Source organism: Cucurbita maxima, unplaced genomic scaffold (assembly GCF_002738345.1).
Source record: "Cucurbita maxima cultivar Rimu unplaced genomic scaffold, Cmax_1.0 Cma_Scf00014, whole genome shotgun sequence".
NCBI lineage: Eukaryota > Viridiplantae > Streptophyta > Magnoliopsida > Cucurbitales > Cucurbitaceae > Cucurbita > Cucurbita maxima.
Window position 1 is genome coordinate 3138539 of NW_019272030.1, and position 16239 is coordinate 3154777.

The window sequence follows — 16239 nt, forward strand, 5'->3', positions numbered from 1 at the left end:
AAAAAAAAAAAAAAAAAAAAAAAAAACACAGTCACAACGAATGAAACGGCGCCGTATTGCACGTTGAGACTAGTTTTCTTGTATAAATGAAAAATAAAAGAGCCGGTGCTCTGCAACTGCAGCAGGTTTCTTCTTTCATCTTCGTCTTCCTTCTCTGTCTCTGTTTCATTTCAGTTTCTTCTTCTTGTTCAGTTCATTCCATTTTTGTACTTCATTCCTTGTGATTCTTGCTCGTAATGTTGCTTTTTGTGCTATAGACTCATAGCTCACCTCCTTTGGGAGTGAAAAAAGTCAGAGAAAGGGGCTATCGGCTTTCTCCTCTAGTACTGTACTTTGGAGTTGCGAAGGAAGGTCGACTTTCTGAAAGGAAAATCGATTTCTGGATAGCGATAATCGAAACACCTGTTTTTGCTAGCGGAGTGATTTGAAAGATCAATCGGTTAGTTGAGCGTTATTGTCAAGACGACGTGACTTTTTTTTTTTTAATTTTTTTTTTATTGTTCTTTTAATTCCTCTGGAATATTGCGGTAGTATTGTTTTGATTTCGTCTTGAGGAGTTTATAGTGTTTCTCAATCGGAGATTTAAAGCGGAAGTTAAATCTTGTTTTTCTGGACGTTGGAGTGTTGTTTGACTTGTTCTGGTTGAGCTGCGAAAACTATTTTTCTAGGTTTGGTGAGGTTTCGTGACGGAGTTCTGTTGTTTGGAGGACTGTGAGAAATGAGAATGGAATGATCTTTGAAAAGCAGACCGAATACTGAACGCTGTTTTTCTTGTTGTTAGTTTGTTTGCTCCTGGAAGCACGGATTTCCTGGCTGTTGACTGATTTTAGCTGTGTAATCAAGTCGTTAGGAAATGCAGGAGCCAAGTATAGATACCGATAAGCTTAGTTATGAAATCTTCTCGATTCTTGAGAGCAATTTTCTCTTTGGCTATGAGGATCAGAAGCTATGGATTCCCAAGCAGACACCTCCCCCTGTTGAAGTCAAACTGATATCCGATACCGGAAGTACTCAAGCGTACGCTCAACAAGAAGCAAGTCGTGACGCTTCGTCTATAAGAAACCAGAGGGGCAAGGTCTGCATACTGAGCATCGATAGCGGAGGTATGGGAGGGATTCTCTCAGGTAAGGCTCTGGCTTACCTCGAACAAGCGCTCAAGTCGAAATCGGGAAATCCTGACGCCAGAATCGCCGATTATTTCGACGTTGCTGCCGGAGCCGGCGTAGGAGGCATTTTCACTGCGATGCTTTTCGCAACAAAAGACCATATTCGGCCGATATATAAGGCAGAGGATACTTGGGGATTCTTGGCAGATCAAGGCCAGCGGTTCTACCGCCGCTCGACTTCTAGTTCGGGCGGAGGTTTATTTGGGCGGTTGCTCAAAATCAACTGTACCAATTCCACCAGTTCACCCACCGCCGCTTTAGAAAAAGCGATGAAAGAGGCATTCACTGATAAGGGACGGAGTTTAACCCTAAAAGATACTCTGAAACCAGTTCTGGTACCTTGTTACGACCTGTCAACAACGGCACCATTTTTGTTCTCGCGAGCCGACGCCCTAGAGAAGGATAGCTTCAACTTCCGTCTCTGGGAGGTTTGCAGAGCAACATCGGCCGAACCGGCTCTATTCGAACCGGTAACATTGAGGTCGGTCGACAATCAAACCAAGTGTCTGGCCATGGACGGCGGTTTGGGGATGAGCAACCCGACGGCGGCCGCAATTACTCATGTACTACACAACAAACAAGAGTTTCCGTTCGTGCGAGGAGTTGAGGACCTTCTGGTTCTGTCCTTAGGATCCGGCCAGCCGTTGGAGGCTCGCCGCGATTACCGTCAGGTCAAAAGGTGGAAGGAGAAGGAGTGGATTCGGCCCATGAATCGAATCTCTGGTGAGGCCTCGGCCGACATGGTGGACCAGGCCGTCGCCATGGCATTCGGTCAGTCCAGGAGCTCTAATTACGTGAGGATTCAGGTACAACAATCTGCCACGTGCACAACTGCACACTAATCCTATTTCCAAGAACTTTCGTTTCTTTATTAGTCATGCCTCGCATTTTTAAATGAAAACATTCTCTTATAACAATAATTATGACAACAAATGCATCAATTTTAACCATGAAGTCTACATCGGAGGATATTTCAATAACATACGCATAATTCATTACTTTCTTACCAATCAGGAATTAAATATTGTCATTCTAGGGTGAAGTAGAGATGGGTTTATTAGTTATTACAAAGTTACAAAGATTTTCGTTTAGTTGGGACATAATTTAGGTGTTTCTTGGGTCGACTAGGTGTTCTGAAAGCAGAAAAGTCAATAGGAACCTATGTGGTTTTGCTACACATATTGATGATTATTTAATGGCATATAAGGACCCTCTGGCCCAGTTTCCTTTTTTGCCTTTCATTCTGTATAATCAACACCCACTTTGAACAGATTCTAAATTTCCACCCATCTAATTGTTCTTGAGAAAAGTTCACTTCCACGATAATAGTAATGTGATAAACAAGTCCACTGCCTAACCAGGCTTTGTAGCTAACCTTACATCGAATAATCTTTTTGCAAGTTTCCTCAAAAGGAGGAAATATAGCTGTTCGTGCGGGTAGGGATGTAAATGCTGCGGGGGAAAAGTATGGGTTTGATAAAAAGCTGACCACAAGTTTGTTAAGTGGCCAGTGGTGCCTAATACAAAACGGTACTTTACTTTTTGTTTTGCTACAGCGGGGTCCATGTATGATGTATCAGAAATTGATCCTTTTTTCTTGCCACTGTTCAACCAAGCTATCACTATAAACACCATAAAGCCTGTGTAGATAATATACTATGAGGGGAAATTCTGCCTTCTTCTCTGGAATTGGGGAAGTTTTCTGGTCCTGTTGTAATATGAAGTCTTTTTCTGTTGTTGGAATATTCTCTCTTCCTCTTTTTTCCTTTTTCATAATAATACGAACAGTTATCGGTAAAAAGTTACAATTATAATTTCATTTCCAGAGGACCCACTTTATGGTTCTTTGTAGCTTTAACTCAAAGTATTAAGAGGGCTATGAACTTCATAGTCTTTGTAGCTTTAACTTTAAGTTCTAATATACATGATATTGGACAAATCATTATTGGTATTTCAGGCACTCGGATCGAGCTTAGGCCAGGATGGACCTAACTCAATTACTGATTCTGATGCTGGTAACGTGAAGATGCTGGTTCAATTGGCAGATGAAGTTCTCAAGCAAAAGAACGTTGAATCCGTGCTCTTTGGAGGAAAACGATTTTCAGAGCAAACCAACTTCGAGAAGCTCGATTGGTTTGCTGGAGAATTAGTGCTTGAGCATCAGAGGCGGGGCTGCAGAATAGCTCCCACTGTGGCTTTCAAGCAAGCTACCACCAGGGAAGGTGCTAAGGAACGTTCTTAATGAAGAAAAGTAAGCTCACTCTTTCTTCTGCTTTTTTTTTTTTTTTTTAATTCATCACTTTGTTTTCAACTTCTTACCTGCATCCTTCTTATTGTGGCTTATATACATAGCTAAAAATAAATAAATTGTAAGACCCACCCACTCCCAGTTTTGGTTAATGCGGTACAGTGGTCTGATAACTAAATATCAATGAAAAGAAAACTTGATTATCTTTCAATTTCTTGTAAATGTTTTACTGGAGGGTAAGAAGGAATCAACAATGAGTTGTCTAGGTCAATAGACAAGTATGGATGGCGTTGGAAGACGGACCCAACTGGATGATTGGAACTTGAATTGAATTTGTATTTTTCTGTTAGTTTGGTAAATTCCAGATAGCCGCTATAAATCTCGAATAAGTTGAAATTCTGAAATTAAATATGTAATCATATCCCGTTGACCAAGATATATGGAATATTGTGTAGTATTAACCCAGAATTAGAGAGAAGCCTAGACTCTAATAAGTGGAACACCTAATATGCTCACAAGGGTCAGAGGTATGATTGTGAAAACTGGTAAATGTACAAACGACATGAATTTTGTCACTTTCTAGCTGACTTCTAAAAAGACAAGGTGTAGTACTGTAGAATAATCCTGTCAATTATTTTCGAAAAAGATGTATGCAAGTGTGAATTGCATTGTTTTTCAAAAGTGGTTTTCTCTATTTTTATCGTTCTTTTATTTTTACAGAATTCTTTTGAAGAAAACCATTGGAGTTGCCTTTTTTTGTCTATAATTATGAGCTTATGAACCATGCTTTTAAGTGCATAATAATCTCATACTTGCGCTTGAAAAATAGTTGAGAGTTACTATTAGATCCCGCATTGGTCGGGGGAGGAAAACGAAACACCCTTTATAAGAGTGTGGAAACGTCTCCCCCTAGTAGATCGTTTTAAAAACCTTGAGGGAAACCCTGAAAGAAAAAGACTAAAGAGGATAATATCTGCTGGTGGGCTTGGGCTGTTACAAATGGTATCAGAGTCAAATATCGAGCGATGTGCCAGCGAGGAGACTGTTTCCCGAAGGGAGTAGACACGAGGCGGTGTGCCGTGTCCCTGGACCCCGAAAAAGGGTGGATTTGGTGGGGGTCCTACATCGATGGTTGCTACTACTAAGGATCTAGGTTTTTTTTAGTTAGCTACCATTAGAATTATAAAGTTAAGATTGTGCTAAAAACTTGAGGACAACTTAACACTATTCTGAAACAGCATCAAGAAACACTGCAAGAATTCGACTTTCATCGATGCTAAAAAGCATAGGCAAAAGTACAAAAAACGTCGGGAAAAGGTTATCCCGACATGAAAAAAGATCGATGGTCTCTTCATTTGCGTCGGCAGTTATAACTCTCTTATGTTTTCTAACACAAACTTTGTAATTTTCAACAGGAAAAGAATAGGATGTGTAAGAAGAGAGGAGGGAGGAGGCCAGGAGGCCAGGAAGGACAAAAGACATATATAGTAATCTTTTGGTGGGATACCCTTGCCCAACAGAGGACAGACAGTCTTGCCTTATAAGGGTACAGGGACAAGAAAGAACTAGGTAAGCAAATTTGGATTTCTTTCCTTCATTTTCAGGTCAAACAAAATAGAAATTGCATGAACAAATTAATTACTTTCAGATTGAAAAATTCAGTGTGGTAAAAGTAAAAGTAAAACCCATAGTTTGTAAGGGTTTGTGTGGCCGAGGCTCAAGAAACTTGAGTGCAGATGGTGGAGCTATCTACCTCTATTATTTTAGTATTGATCTTTATTTGTGCTTTTGTAGTTAGGTTTCTTTTTCATCAAATACATATTCAATAGTGCAAAAGTATTCGAATATGCCCATTTCTAGCTAGCTGCCTTATTATTTTAGCTTAACTGATAATAATTCAGCTGGTTTAGGTCCTTTTTTTTAGTTAGGTTTGTCGATATATTTAGTGGTTTTTGTATTGTAAACTTGGTTATTAGGTAGGTTTTGTTTCATTTAAATAAACCATTATGTTGGTTTTGCATGGATTTTGGGCAAAAACCAACACGTTCCTCACCTAAAGAATAAAATATTGCAAGTACTTCCATAGTCTTGAGTTATCCAAAATTATTTTATTATCTTGATATTGAACTAATACCCTCTATTTAAATGAAAATTATTGGAGTAAACTTCCCTTAATCTTGTCTACTCAATATTTAACGAGTTGAATTTTTCGTGAGATTTTTTATTTGACAAAATGGCTTTAAAAGTTACAATATTATTAGACCTTTCTTAAACATTTCCAACCTATTCAGGTAGTTGAAATCCGTTGAATAAAAATTGGGACTTAAAACTGTTATGGATAACTCGAAATAAAAAGTGAACCTTGAATACTAACCATACTATTTTAGGTTACTGTCACACTTGTTTCATGTCCCAATTTCCAATCAAAATTCTAAAAAAAATTATTTCAATAGTTATGTATGAAACATTTATAAGAAGGAACATGTTCAAAGGTAATATTATAATTTTGGATAGAATAGCGAGATTTTTTTAAACAAGGAAAAAAGTTTAATAATGTCCTTTGCAATTTAGTGAAAGGAAATTATACCTACAAATGCATCACGCGGCTAAAGTTCTAATAAAGTGCTCGACTTTAAGTTCGACAAGTCAATTAAACCAACCCACTATGTAACTAAAGCTATATTTCCATACATTGATAAAACCTTTAGTGGGAGTTCATATCCTTTGTCTATAGTTTTCTTATTAGCCCTACAAAAGAATCCCATCTAAATGGTTCACTAACCCACTTTTGTTTGTTTTTTAAATATAAAAAAAGTCCTTTAATTAGCTCTCCAACAATATTTTTTGGCTTGCTTTGTTTATGATAATAGAGAAGTATTAAGTCGCCAATTATGACTTTAAACAATATTCTTTAGGGTATGATAATGGATGGCCATACTTCTTAAAAGGAATCTACTTTTTAGGACTTGTTGTCATTGACATGAAATGCTTATCCTCAATGTCCTTGTAATCTCTTAATATATCAATTTAAGTTGTCCCTATGCAATTGGTTATGTAATGTGAATAATAGAAGGCTCTTTTAGAGGGCCCAAAAGGCAAAACTACTTTGTAAACGCAACCAACCAATGTCTTAATTATGATGGAAAATAGAATTATGACAGGTTGAAGAATCGTCAATTCAATGAAAATAAGTTAGTTTGAGCATAAGTATCATCTCGAAGGTTGATTGTTTGATCTTCTACTTTGCAATTGTTGAAGAAAAATGTGATATCCTACCTCGGTTGGAGAGAAGAACGAAGCATTCTTTATAAGAGTGTGGAAACATCTCCTTAGTAGATGCGTTTTAAAAATCGTGAGGCTGACAACGATACGTAACGAGCAAAAGTGAATAATATCGACTAGTGGTGGGCTTGGACTGTTACAAATGATATTAGAGCCAGACATTAAGCGTGTGTCAACGAGGACGTTAGACCCCTAAAAAGGTCAATTGTGAAATCTAGCATCGGTTGGAGATGGAAACAAAATATTTCTCATGTGAAAACTTCTCTGGAGATGAGCAGAGCAGCAGGACCACAATTCAAATTTTTTATTCCTTCGTTACAAAATTTTGATTAGTCTCATAAATAAGTGTAAGCATAAAAAAAACCTCAGCAAAGTGAACTTACTTTCCCCAAGATCGGTTATGTTATAATAGCTTTTGTTTAAACGGGCGTGTTCGAAGCCTCACGCTTTGGTTCGATCGGTGACTGCAAATCTGGGTTGATTGGGAACAGATTGCATTGTCCATGTTGTGCCATCAGCTGGTCCACAAGAACTAGAGCTACCATAGCTTCAACCATTGGTACAGCTAAATAACCATCAAACCAAACAAAGGCAATTGTAATATAAGCCTGAATTCTCCATTTCTATCAGTATATTCATCAGATTACTGTATTTTAAGAACAAGAGAGGTAAAATCTTGCATCTTCAACACTTATCATATACCAATATCTTAAGTTTATTTCTTTCGTTTCTTGTTACGAATGGCCACAAATGCAAAGGATGACGGATAGATTATGAGATCTTACATTGATTGGAGAAAGGAATGAGTGTCAGCGAGGACGCTAGGCCCTGAAGGAGATGGATTGTGAGGTCCCACATCGATTGGAGAGGGGAACGAAACATTCTTTCTGAGAATATGGAAACCTCTCCCTAGCCGACACGTTTTAAAAACCTTGAGGGAAAGCCCAAAGAGGACAATATCTGCTAGCGGTGGGCTTGGACTGTTACAAATGGTATTCGAGCCAAACATCGGGTGATGTGCCAACGAGGATGCTGAGCCCCAAAGGGGATGGACATCGGGCAGCGTGCTAGTGAGGACGTTGGCCTCGAAGGGGGTGGATTGTGAGATCTTACCTCGGTTGAGAGGAAAACGAAGCATTTTTTATAAGGGTATGAAAACCTCTCCCTAGCAGACGCGTTTTAAAGACCTTGAGGGGAAGCCCGGAAAAAAAGCCTAAAGAAGATAGTATCGGCTAGGAGTGGGCTTCGACTGATACAAAGATATTTAAAAGTCATTGGAAGTACCTCTTGGGACAACACAAGGGTCATGACGACCACGGGTAATCAGCTCGACCTCTTTCTTATCTCTGGTCACTGTACTCTGCTTTTTCTGCATAAAGAACATACAGGAAGATGTGAAAAAGGTAGACTGAAACAATGTGGATTCACCGTTGATTTTCACCAGCAGGGGAAGAACGGGGCGCCCCATCCAAATAACGGCGGGTCGGGTCATGGAAACGAAAATTGGTACAAGTGCTAGGGTGGTATTCTCAAATTTGCATGCAAGTTCATGAGAGAAAAGGCATGTTACCCCAATGGTAGCTGTTGGCTTGAAAGCTACCCTCATGGTTATGATTTCTCCATTAGATATACCTCCCTGAACATATAGATTTTCAGTAATCACATCAAAAACACAAAAAGAAGAACAGGCACCATGTTCCATTGACCAAATCTTAATCACTTCATATGGGCGTGACTAGACTACCTGTATTCCACCCGAGCGGTTCGTAACTGTTCTAATTCTTCCATTTTCATCTAAATAGAACGGATCGTTATGTTCGCTGCCAGTTAAAAATGTACCTGCACGGGTTTTAGATTTAAAAATGTGAGTGTTGCAGCAACTGCAAAGTATGAATTCATTCTATATCATGCTCCAAAGAACCAGACTAAATTTCGACCTCCGAATCCACTGCCGATCTCGAAGCCCTTCGATGCAGGTAATGATAGAACAGCTTTAGCAAGCTCAGCTTCAAGTTTGTCAAACACAGGTGAACCAAGCCCCTGATGAAATTTGTAATCCTCGTTACTTCAACAAATTTTTAACTTAATATACCTATGTGAGGTTTCGTTTAGAGAGAGAGATGTACAGGTGGACAGTTCTTCACAATGCATGTGACAACACCACCAATTGATTCCCCCTTCAAACGAACATCATCGATAGCAGCAATCATTTTCTCAGCAATCTCGGGGTCTGGGCACCTGACTATGTTGCTCTCAATCTGGTAATATTCATAGCAATGATCCTCAGATCAATAATAATAGAAGAACAAACAATAATTATGTAAGGAGCATCAATGTTATGATAAATTGTATCAACATCATAAATTTTCCCAATCATTTATAATAACCATCAATCGTTGAGAGTATCTCCACGTGCATATACACAAATCATTATATGTCGATGAAGAAGTAATTATCTAAATGAAAGATAAAAAGGATAGTAATTACAAAAAGAAAACGAAGGGAGCATCGAAGAGAGGCATTAAAGGGAATCATATCCCACTAAAGTACATGTTGAGAGCGTCGAGAGTTCTTGGAGTGAATGAGAAAGACTTATGATACGTGTTACGCTTTTAAATGGTAACTTCAACTTAATTCAGTATTTGTGCATATTCATGAAGGAAAACCAAAATTTATGATATAGAGATCACTACAAGAAGCATCAGATTCTTGAATTAAAATTCAAGACACGCAGTGTGAGATCTCACATCGGTTAGAGAGGGGAACGAAACATTCCTTATAAGGATGTAGAAACCTCTCCCTAGCAGATGCGTTTTAAAACCTTAAGGGGAAGTCTGGAAGAGAAAGCCCAAAGAGAATTATATCTACTAGTGGTGGACTTGGGCTATTACAAATGGTATCAGAGCCAATCAACATTCCTTATAAGGGTGTGGGATTGTGAGATTTGAGCTATTACAAATATCTGCCAAAGGGAGTGGATTGTGAGATCCCCACATCAGTTGGAGAAGGGAACGGGACATTCCTTATAAGGGTGTAGAATCCTCTCCCAAACATACGCGTTTTAAGACTTTAAGAGGAAGCCCGGAAGGGAAAGCTCAAAAATGACAATATCTGCTAGTGGTGGACTTGGACTTGGGCTGTACGCAATGTAGAAACTGTATATCTTAACATATGTTAGAGTACAATCACTTTAACTATCTTCATCTCTAGTTTACCTGCTCCATCGACAAAGTTTCGTGATCAACGACACCCTCGGGCAGCACAACTTTGTAGACTTGAGATACATATGCAAGTACCTAAGACATGACAAGAACAAATCAAGCATTCAGGAGATAAGACACGGCTAAGATTGAGAAATAGAAAGGCCAATCATAGTATGTGATATATAGTAACTCGATGTGAATATAATTAGTTCAGACTGGGCTATAGATATGGATACTGAAGAAGATTCAGCACGAAACTCGTGACAATAATGAAAGGAATATAATTTCACAACTAACCCACCTCAGTTCCTGCTAGTTCCTTCAAAATCTTCTTAGCTACAGCTCCAGCAGCAACTCTCCCAATGGTTTCCCTGGCTGAAGATCTGCCACCACCCTAAAAGAAAAATATGGAGGACGTATATCGTATTACCAAAAGTCGTAGCAGTATCAGAATGATATTCAAGTACAAAACAAAAGGAATTACCTCAACAACACGAATTCCATATTTCATATCGTAAGTGGCATCGGCATGAGATGGCCTATAGGCTACTGACATTTCACTATAATCCTGAAACCAAATGAAAAAGATTATTAGACCTACCATGCCAACATAATCAGAATTAAAGCAAACATATGGCTAGTGCATGGTCTCTTATGAACAAATTGCATTTAGAGCTTATGCTAGGCATAGATGAGAACAATAAATATAAAAAAATAAAAATAAATAAAAAAACCCATGCACCTTATCCATCATAAAACCATCGTGTCCACTACATTTTACATTTGCATTGTGAGATAAACAGTATTTAGGGCTCAAGAGAATCTTAAACCGAAAGAACATAAAAGAAAGACATGAAAATCATTGTGTAACAGCCCGTTGCATACCGTCATCAGTCTCAAGGTTTAAAATGCGTCTACTAAGAAGAGGTTTTCACACCCTTATAAGGAATGTTTCGCTCCCGTCACACATTGTTGTCACCATAAAATATAAAATGGTCTAATGCACTAAATCATTCACAAAGTGGGTGAAAAGAATGCAGGATCACAGACTCGATATCAAGCCACAGGTCTTTACTTCAGACGTGATCATTAGGACTACTGCTATTGAGGATCTATATGTTCCATCAAGCAAAATAAAAAAGAAAAAAAACTGGCTCATTTAAAAATTTGCACAACGTAAACTAAGCAACTCACGTGTCCTCTCTGATCGGTATTTGGTACAAATACATGAATTGGTGTTCCAGTAGTAACTCCTGCAATTGAAGTATCAAAAATAATTTATTCAAGGAAGTAGTGATTGAAAGTGAAGAAAATTTCCAAGGAAGCTAAACTGGTTTAGTACCATACCATTAACAACTCCAGAAAGTATCCGACATGTATCGGTCTCTTTTCTTGGAGTAGTGATTCTACTCTGACCTGGTCTCCTGGGTACTTAAATATATTCTATCAGTTAATGCTGAAATTAAAATTCTTTGCTACACGAATTCATCAAATAATAACTTCTTGATTTGTTTGGACAAATAAAACCAATTGAGCCTTTTCTACCAGGCATAATCAACAAAAAAGATGACAAAGATTCGTGTCAATATCGAAGGATATCTCGAGTGTAGGCTTTTTGTAGACATGTCGACCAAAAAGATCCATTATGGTTTTCCCTTATGAACATCTTTTGGTATTTTAAATACTATTCATAAGAAATATCACTCTCCCTGTTATCAATGAAGCTACAAGTAACATTAGCGTCATATAAACACCAAGGACGTTGCCAATATTTCAATCTTTTATTTACACGGATGGAATGTAAGTGTGAGATCCCACATTGGTTGGAGAGGGGAACTAAACATTCCTTATAGTGGTGTGAAAACCTCTCTCTAGTAGACGTGTTTTAAAACCATGAGGTAGACGATGACAAGTAACAGGTCAAATCAGACAATATCTACTGGTGGTTGGCATGGGTTGTTACAATAAAAGAGGAAGAACATGAGGTTCCATGGAAGTACCTTCTATCAAGCTCCACTTGCAAATCAGCTTCCGAAATCGGGCGGCGTGGAGGACATCCATCAATCACACAACCAACTCCACCTCCATGAGATTCTCCGTAGGTTGTAACACGAAAGTAATTTCCAAATGTACTACCAGCAGCTTTTATCTCTGTGATTAGCCCAACAAAATGTAAGAACTCTAGAAGATTACAGAAATTTGAAAACTACATTTTCCAAACCCCTCATTCAATTCTTATCAACCACTAATTACACATTATATGCACCACATTCAACATATCTAACTTCAATCCAGCTCCCAAATGAGCCTAATTCAAGCTTTAACATAAGTATAACCAGATAAACAGAGCGTTCAGAGTATCTCCACAGGGCCAAGCTACAAATCAAGTAAGCCAAATTGGTCATTAACAATCTCCTAATCAATTAGCAAACGGGATCCCCAACGCAACAAAACTCAATCGAGAAACCTAAAAAAGTACAATACAGAAGAAGATAAAGCAAAACATACGCAGATTCTTCGCGTTTCGGGGCCCAACTGAGATTTTGGCGGCGGAAAAAGAAAGCTTAGAGATATCAGTAGAGAGATAGCTGAATCTAGAGAAGCCTTCGGTTCGGGAAGAACCCAGAAATGGATTAGACGAAAGAGAGGAAGCCATGGGAGAAGCAGATAAATAGTTGACAAAACGGCGGAATTGAGATTTGTAAAGCAGCAATTTCGTGGGAAAATCGTTGAAGTAATAGAAAATTAGAACCTACCCCCTCGATCTCTCACTGGCTCTGTTTGTGGCGGGCGCTTGAAGAGGGTCAGATTCCCATTTGGCTGGAGGCCTTCGTGGCATTCGACGAATTTAACCGTTGAAACGACATGTCGGTTTCGTTACGATTCCAAAACTTGGGCTTTGAACATTAAGCCTTTCAAGGCCCAACAGATTAAACAACAGGATTCTATCCTCAATGTCCCAATTATATACTCGACTCGGATCTCTTAGGTCCGAGCTAATAGAAATGCCCAATAACGTTTCGTAATTCCAAATAGACCATTTGATTGCTCGAGTACAAACAATCAAAGGGTGGCGCCCGATTCGAAGACTTGAGTCCAAGTGGTCGAAAATCGAGTACCAAAGAGAATACAATGGTCAAAAGAGCCGATGAGACGAGAAAGACTAATGTTAGAGTGTCGAGTTTGATTGAGCCGGTTGTGATTTTACCTTTTTGACCCTTGTATTTGTTTGTTAAGTAATGAATATAGACACAAAAGTTGAGGAGTTTTTAGATAAGAAGAAAAGATTGATGTGAAAAAAGAAGATTGACATGAGTCAAATTATGTCGCATGCAGCTTTTATTTAATTTCAAGTCTTTTATTTTTTTGGGGTAAAGATTTGAAAGCTTAGAGCTATGCCTATTTTTGGACTTATTACCATTTGAATGATTGGAAGAACCCATCCCTTTTCCATTATCAATTATAATAATAATAATATTCGTTGAATCGAGTTTATATCTCTGATTTCAGGGACTTAAGAAGTCGAGCTTATGTTCTGGTTTACATCTTAGGTTATCTTTGATTTCCGGGACATAAGAAGTCAAGTTTACGTTTTAGTGTATGTGTTTGTTCATCCAGTGGTTTAAAAAGTTGAGTTTTATTTAGGGTTATCGATGTGTTTCAAGGATTTAAGAAGTCGAGCTTAATTTTTTGTGTGTATTTTTACTTATCATTGATTTAGAGGGTCTGAGAAGTCGAGCTTATGTTAAATTTTTTGCTATCTCTAATTCCAGTGGTTTAAAAAGTCGAGTTTACGTTTTCATGTATATTTTTTATTATCTTTGATTTTGAGGGTTTGAGAAGTCGAGTTTATGTTCTAGTGTAGATCAAGTTTACGTTGTTGTATACGACTTGGGTTATCTCTGGTTTCAGGGATTTAAGTCGTTATAAAATGTATTTTTTAAAATTTTACGAGTTTTGAAATATCGTTCAATTTTATGTAATAAAGGAATTTAATTTTTAAAAAAAAAGTTCGGTTGACTTTTAAAAAGGTCCGAGATAGAAATTCGAATATCGATTTAAAAAAAAGTTACTAATGATTTAACTAATTAAGTCAAATCATAAACGGTTAAATTTTACATAAACATGCCTACATAATTATTCTATTGATTAAAGATAAAAAAATAAAATAAAAAATAAAAAAAGTTTTTAACTTTATATTGGAATTTGATTCTTCATCTCTTTAATTTACCTTTTGTCTAGTGAACTAAAGTACCCTTCTTTTGACTTCCCTCCGCCTTTGACCAACCGTAATTATTCTCGAGTTCATAGTTATATACGGTTAAATATACGAGTGAAAAATGGTAAAAATATTTTAAATTTGTATCGAGCATTTAATTATTGGGTAGTACATACATATTTTTAAATTCACATTCAACGGTTACTAAAAGACAACGTCGTTAAATAATTTTTTCCCATCCTATCATTTTCATAGATTCGTTCAATAATAACCCTAATTAAGTCTTAATTAATCATAAGTGACGATCAGGTTAAAATAACCTAAATTTCACCTTCGAACGGTTTATATTCATAACGAGTAATGTTTTTTCTATCGATGTAAGACATTGCCCACATTGCCCATATTGCCCCCTTCTTCCTTCTTCGCTCGGTCCTGCCCGTACGGGCACGGGATTTATACGATCGAGAGAGAGAAGTGTTGACAAAGAGAAAATAGGATAAATTTAGAGAGAGATTATTGTTACATTACATGTAGATATATTGGCTATAACCATTAGGGCTAAGATCCTATGCAAATAACTCTACCTAAGATAGAATCCCAGCTCTTTCCTCTGTTGCCAGATCCATGTACTCCCTCTTCTGGAACTCGCACCACCACACGATCAAATTCAACCCATCAGATCTTCGGTTGCATTCCTTTTCCACTCCTTTGCTATCCTACATTTGTACACATCTAATCCAGATTCCCATGCGTATTCCCGATGAGATAGATAAATAACCACAAACACAGCATAAAATCAATATATTTGATATAAAACTATATAATAAGCTATCAATTCAAGGATATGGTAATGAAAAATGTACATTTTTTGTGAATTATTTAAAGAAACTATAATGGAAAATATATATATGGGTGTATATAATATGGTTTTTCGCATAATATAGAAAAAATATTGGTTGAATCCATGTGACAGCCATGCAATAAACGAAGACTTATATATATATTTATATTTTATATATAATAAATGAAGGAAATCCAATTTCCAAATAAAGCCCTAAATTTAAGGGAAACGGTCCAAACCCTAAAATAAAAGACGTACTAAGCCTGTGAGTCTGTGATATTCCCTTCTGCAAAAAAAAAACATCACATCAAAGCCAAAAAAAAAAACCCTAAATTTCTTTACCAACCTCTTCAATGTCAGTGTTCTTTGGGCTGCAATCTTTGAAATTAGGGTTTTTTTTGCTTTCTTCATCAGCCTTTGGAAGCTAGGGTTAGCTACCTGCAATTATAACATTAAGAAAAACACATAGAGAGTGCAAAATGATGAGAAATTATCGAGAAAACGTTAGCTCAACTGATTAAAACACGTATACCCAGGAACCCTGAATTCAGATACGCCCGACGGGTTAGTGTTCGAAAACGTTAACTTAACATAACTCAGCTAATTAAAAACACGTATACCTAGTAATCCTGAACCCAGATACACCCGATGGACTAATGCTCAGAAACGTTAGTTCAATATAACTCAACTAACTAAAACACATATACCCAGTAATCCTAAACCCAGATACACCCAATAGGCCAATGCTCGAAAACGTTAGTTTAATATAACTCAGCTAGCTAAAACACGTATACCCAGTAATCCTAAACCCAGACACGCTCGACGGGTTAGTGTTGGGAAACGTTAGCTTAACTAATTAAAACACGTATACCCAGTAATCCTAAACTCAGACACGCCCAACGAGCTAGTATTTAAAAACGTTAGCTCAACATAACTCAACTAGCTAAAACACGTATACCTAGTAACCCTAAACCCAGATACGCCCGACGGGCTAAAAGAAAACAAAGCGAACGATATTGTTGTAAGAGGCTCGACTCTCGACCATATAATATGTATGTATATGGATATGCTTGGCTCCTCATACGCCATCCGCGGAGGTCATCGGCTACGACGTTGAGCTCTACTAATGGCATACAGGGAGCCAGGCATATTTGATATATGAAAGCATATACCAGAGAGAGAGAGAGAGAGGAATGGTTGAGAGAGTGAAGAGAAGAGGGGAAAAGGATGGGATATATAAGGGGAGAATTGAGGGAGGAGGGGGGGGGGGGGGGGGGGGG

At 37.8% G+C, this 16239-nt stretch overlaps 2 protein-coding genes and 1 long non-coding RNA gene across 4 annotated transcripts; 1 reads left to right on the forward strand and 2 right to left on the reverse strand.

The window, feature by feature from the left end:
- Window positions 1-96: 96 nt before the first annotated feature.
- LOC111488923 (patatin-like protein 6) lies at window positions 97-5434 on the forward strand. 2 transcript variants are annotated; one of them, XM_023136869.1, is made up of 4 exons: window positions 97-439; window positions 782-1972; window positions 3124-3417; window positions 4830-5434. In XM_023136869.1, exons 2-3 carry the CDS (start codon window positions 854-856, stop codon window positions 3406-3408), a joined length of 1404 nt encoding a protein of 467 aa, XP_022992637.1. In that variant the 5' UTR covers window positions 97-439; window positions 782-853; the 3' UTR covers window positions 3409-3417; window positions 4830-5434. The 2 variants fall into 2 exon arrangements, with proteins under 2 accessions (XP_022992637.1, XP_022992636.1); XM_023136868.1 differs by having other exon boundaries at window positions 98-1972.
- Window positions 5435-6974: 1540 nt separating this feature from the next.
- On the reverse strand, window positions 6975-12688 carry LOC111488924 (chorismate synthase, chloroplastic-like). Its single transcript, XM_023136870.1, has 13 exons — window positions 12408-12688; window positions 11900-12050; window positions 11247-11323; window positions 11094-11152; window positions 10384-10467; window positions 10201-10293; window positions 9912-9992; window positions 8823-8954; window positions 8634-8736; window positions 8441-8535; window positions 8267-8332; window positions 7981-8065; window positions 6975-7261 (listed from the first exon to the last, which is right to left on the reverse strand). Exons 1-13 carry the CDS (start codon window positions 12553-12555, stop codon window positions 7116-7118), a joined length of 1320 nt encoding a protein of 439 aa, XP_022992638.1. The 5' UTR covers window positions 12556-12688; the 3' UTR covers window positions 6975-7115.
- A 1914-nt stretch (window positions 12689-14602) lies between these two features.
- LOC111489802 lies at window positions 14603-16171 on the reverse strand. The gene is made up of 2 exons (XR_002719439.1): window positions 15306-16171; window positions 14603-14850 (listed from the first exon to the last, which is right to left on the reverse strand). It is a non-coding gene; the product is annotated as an uncharacterized LOC111489802 (long non-coding RNA).
- Between the last annotated feature and the right edge of the window lie 68 nt (window positions 16172-16239).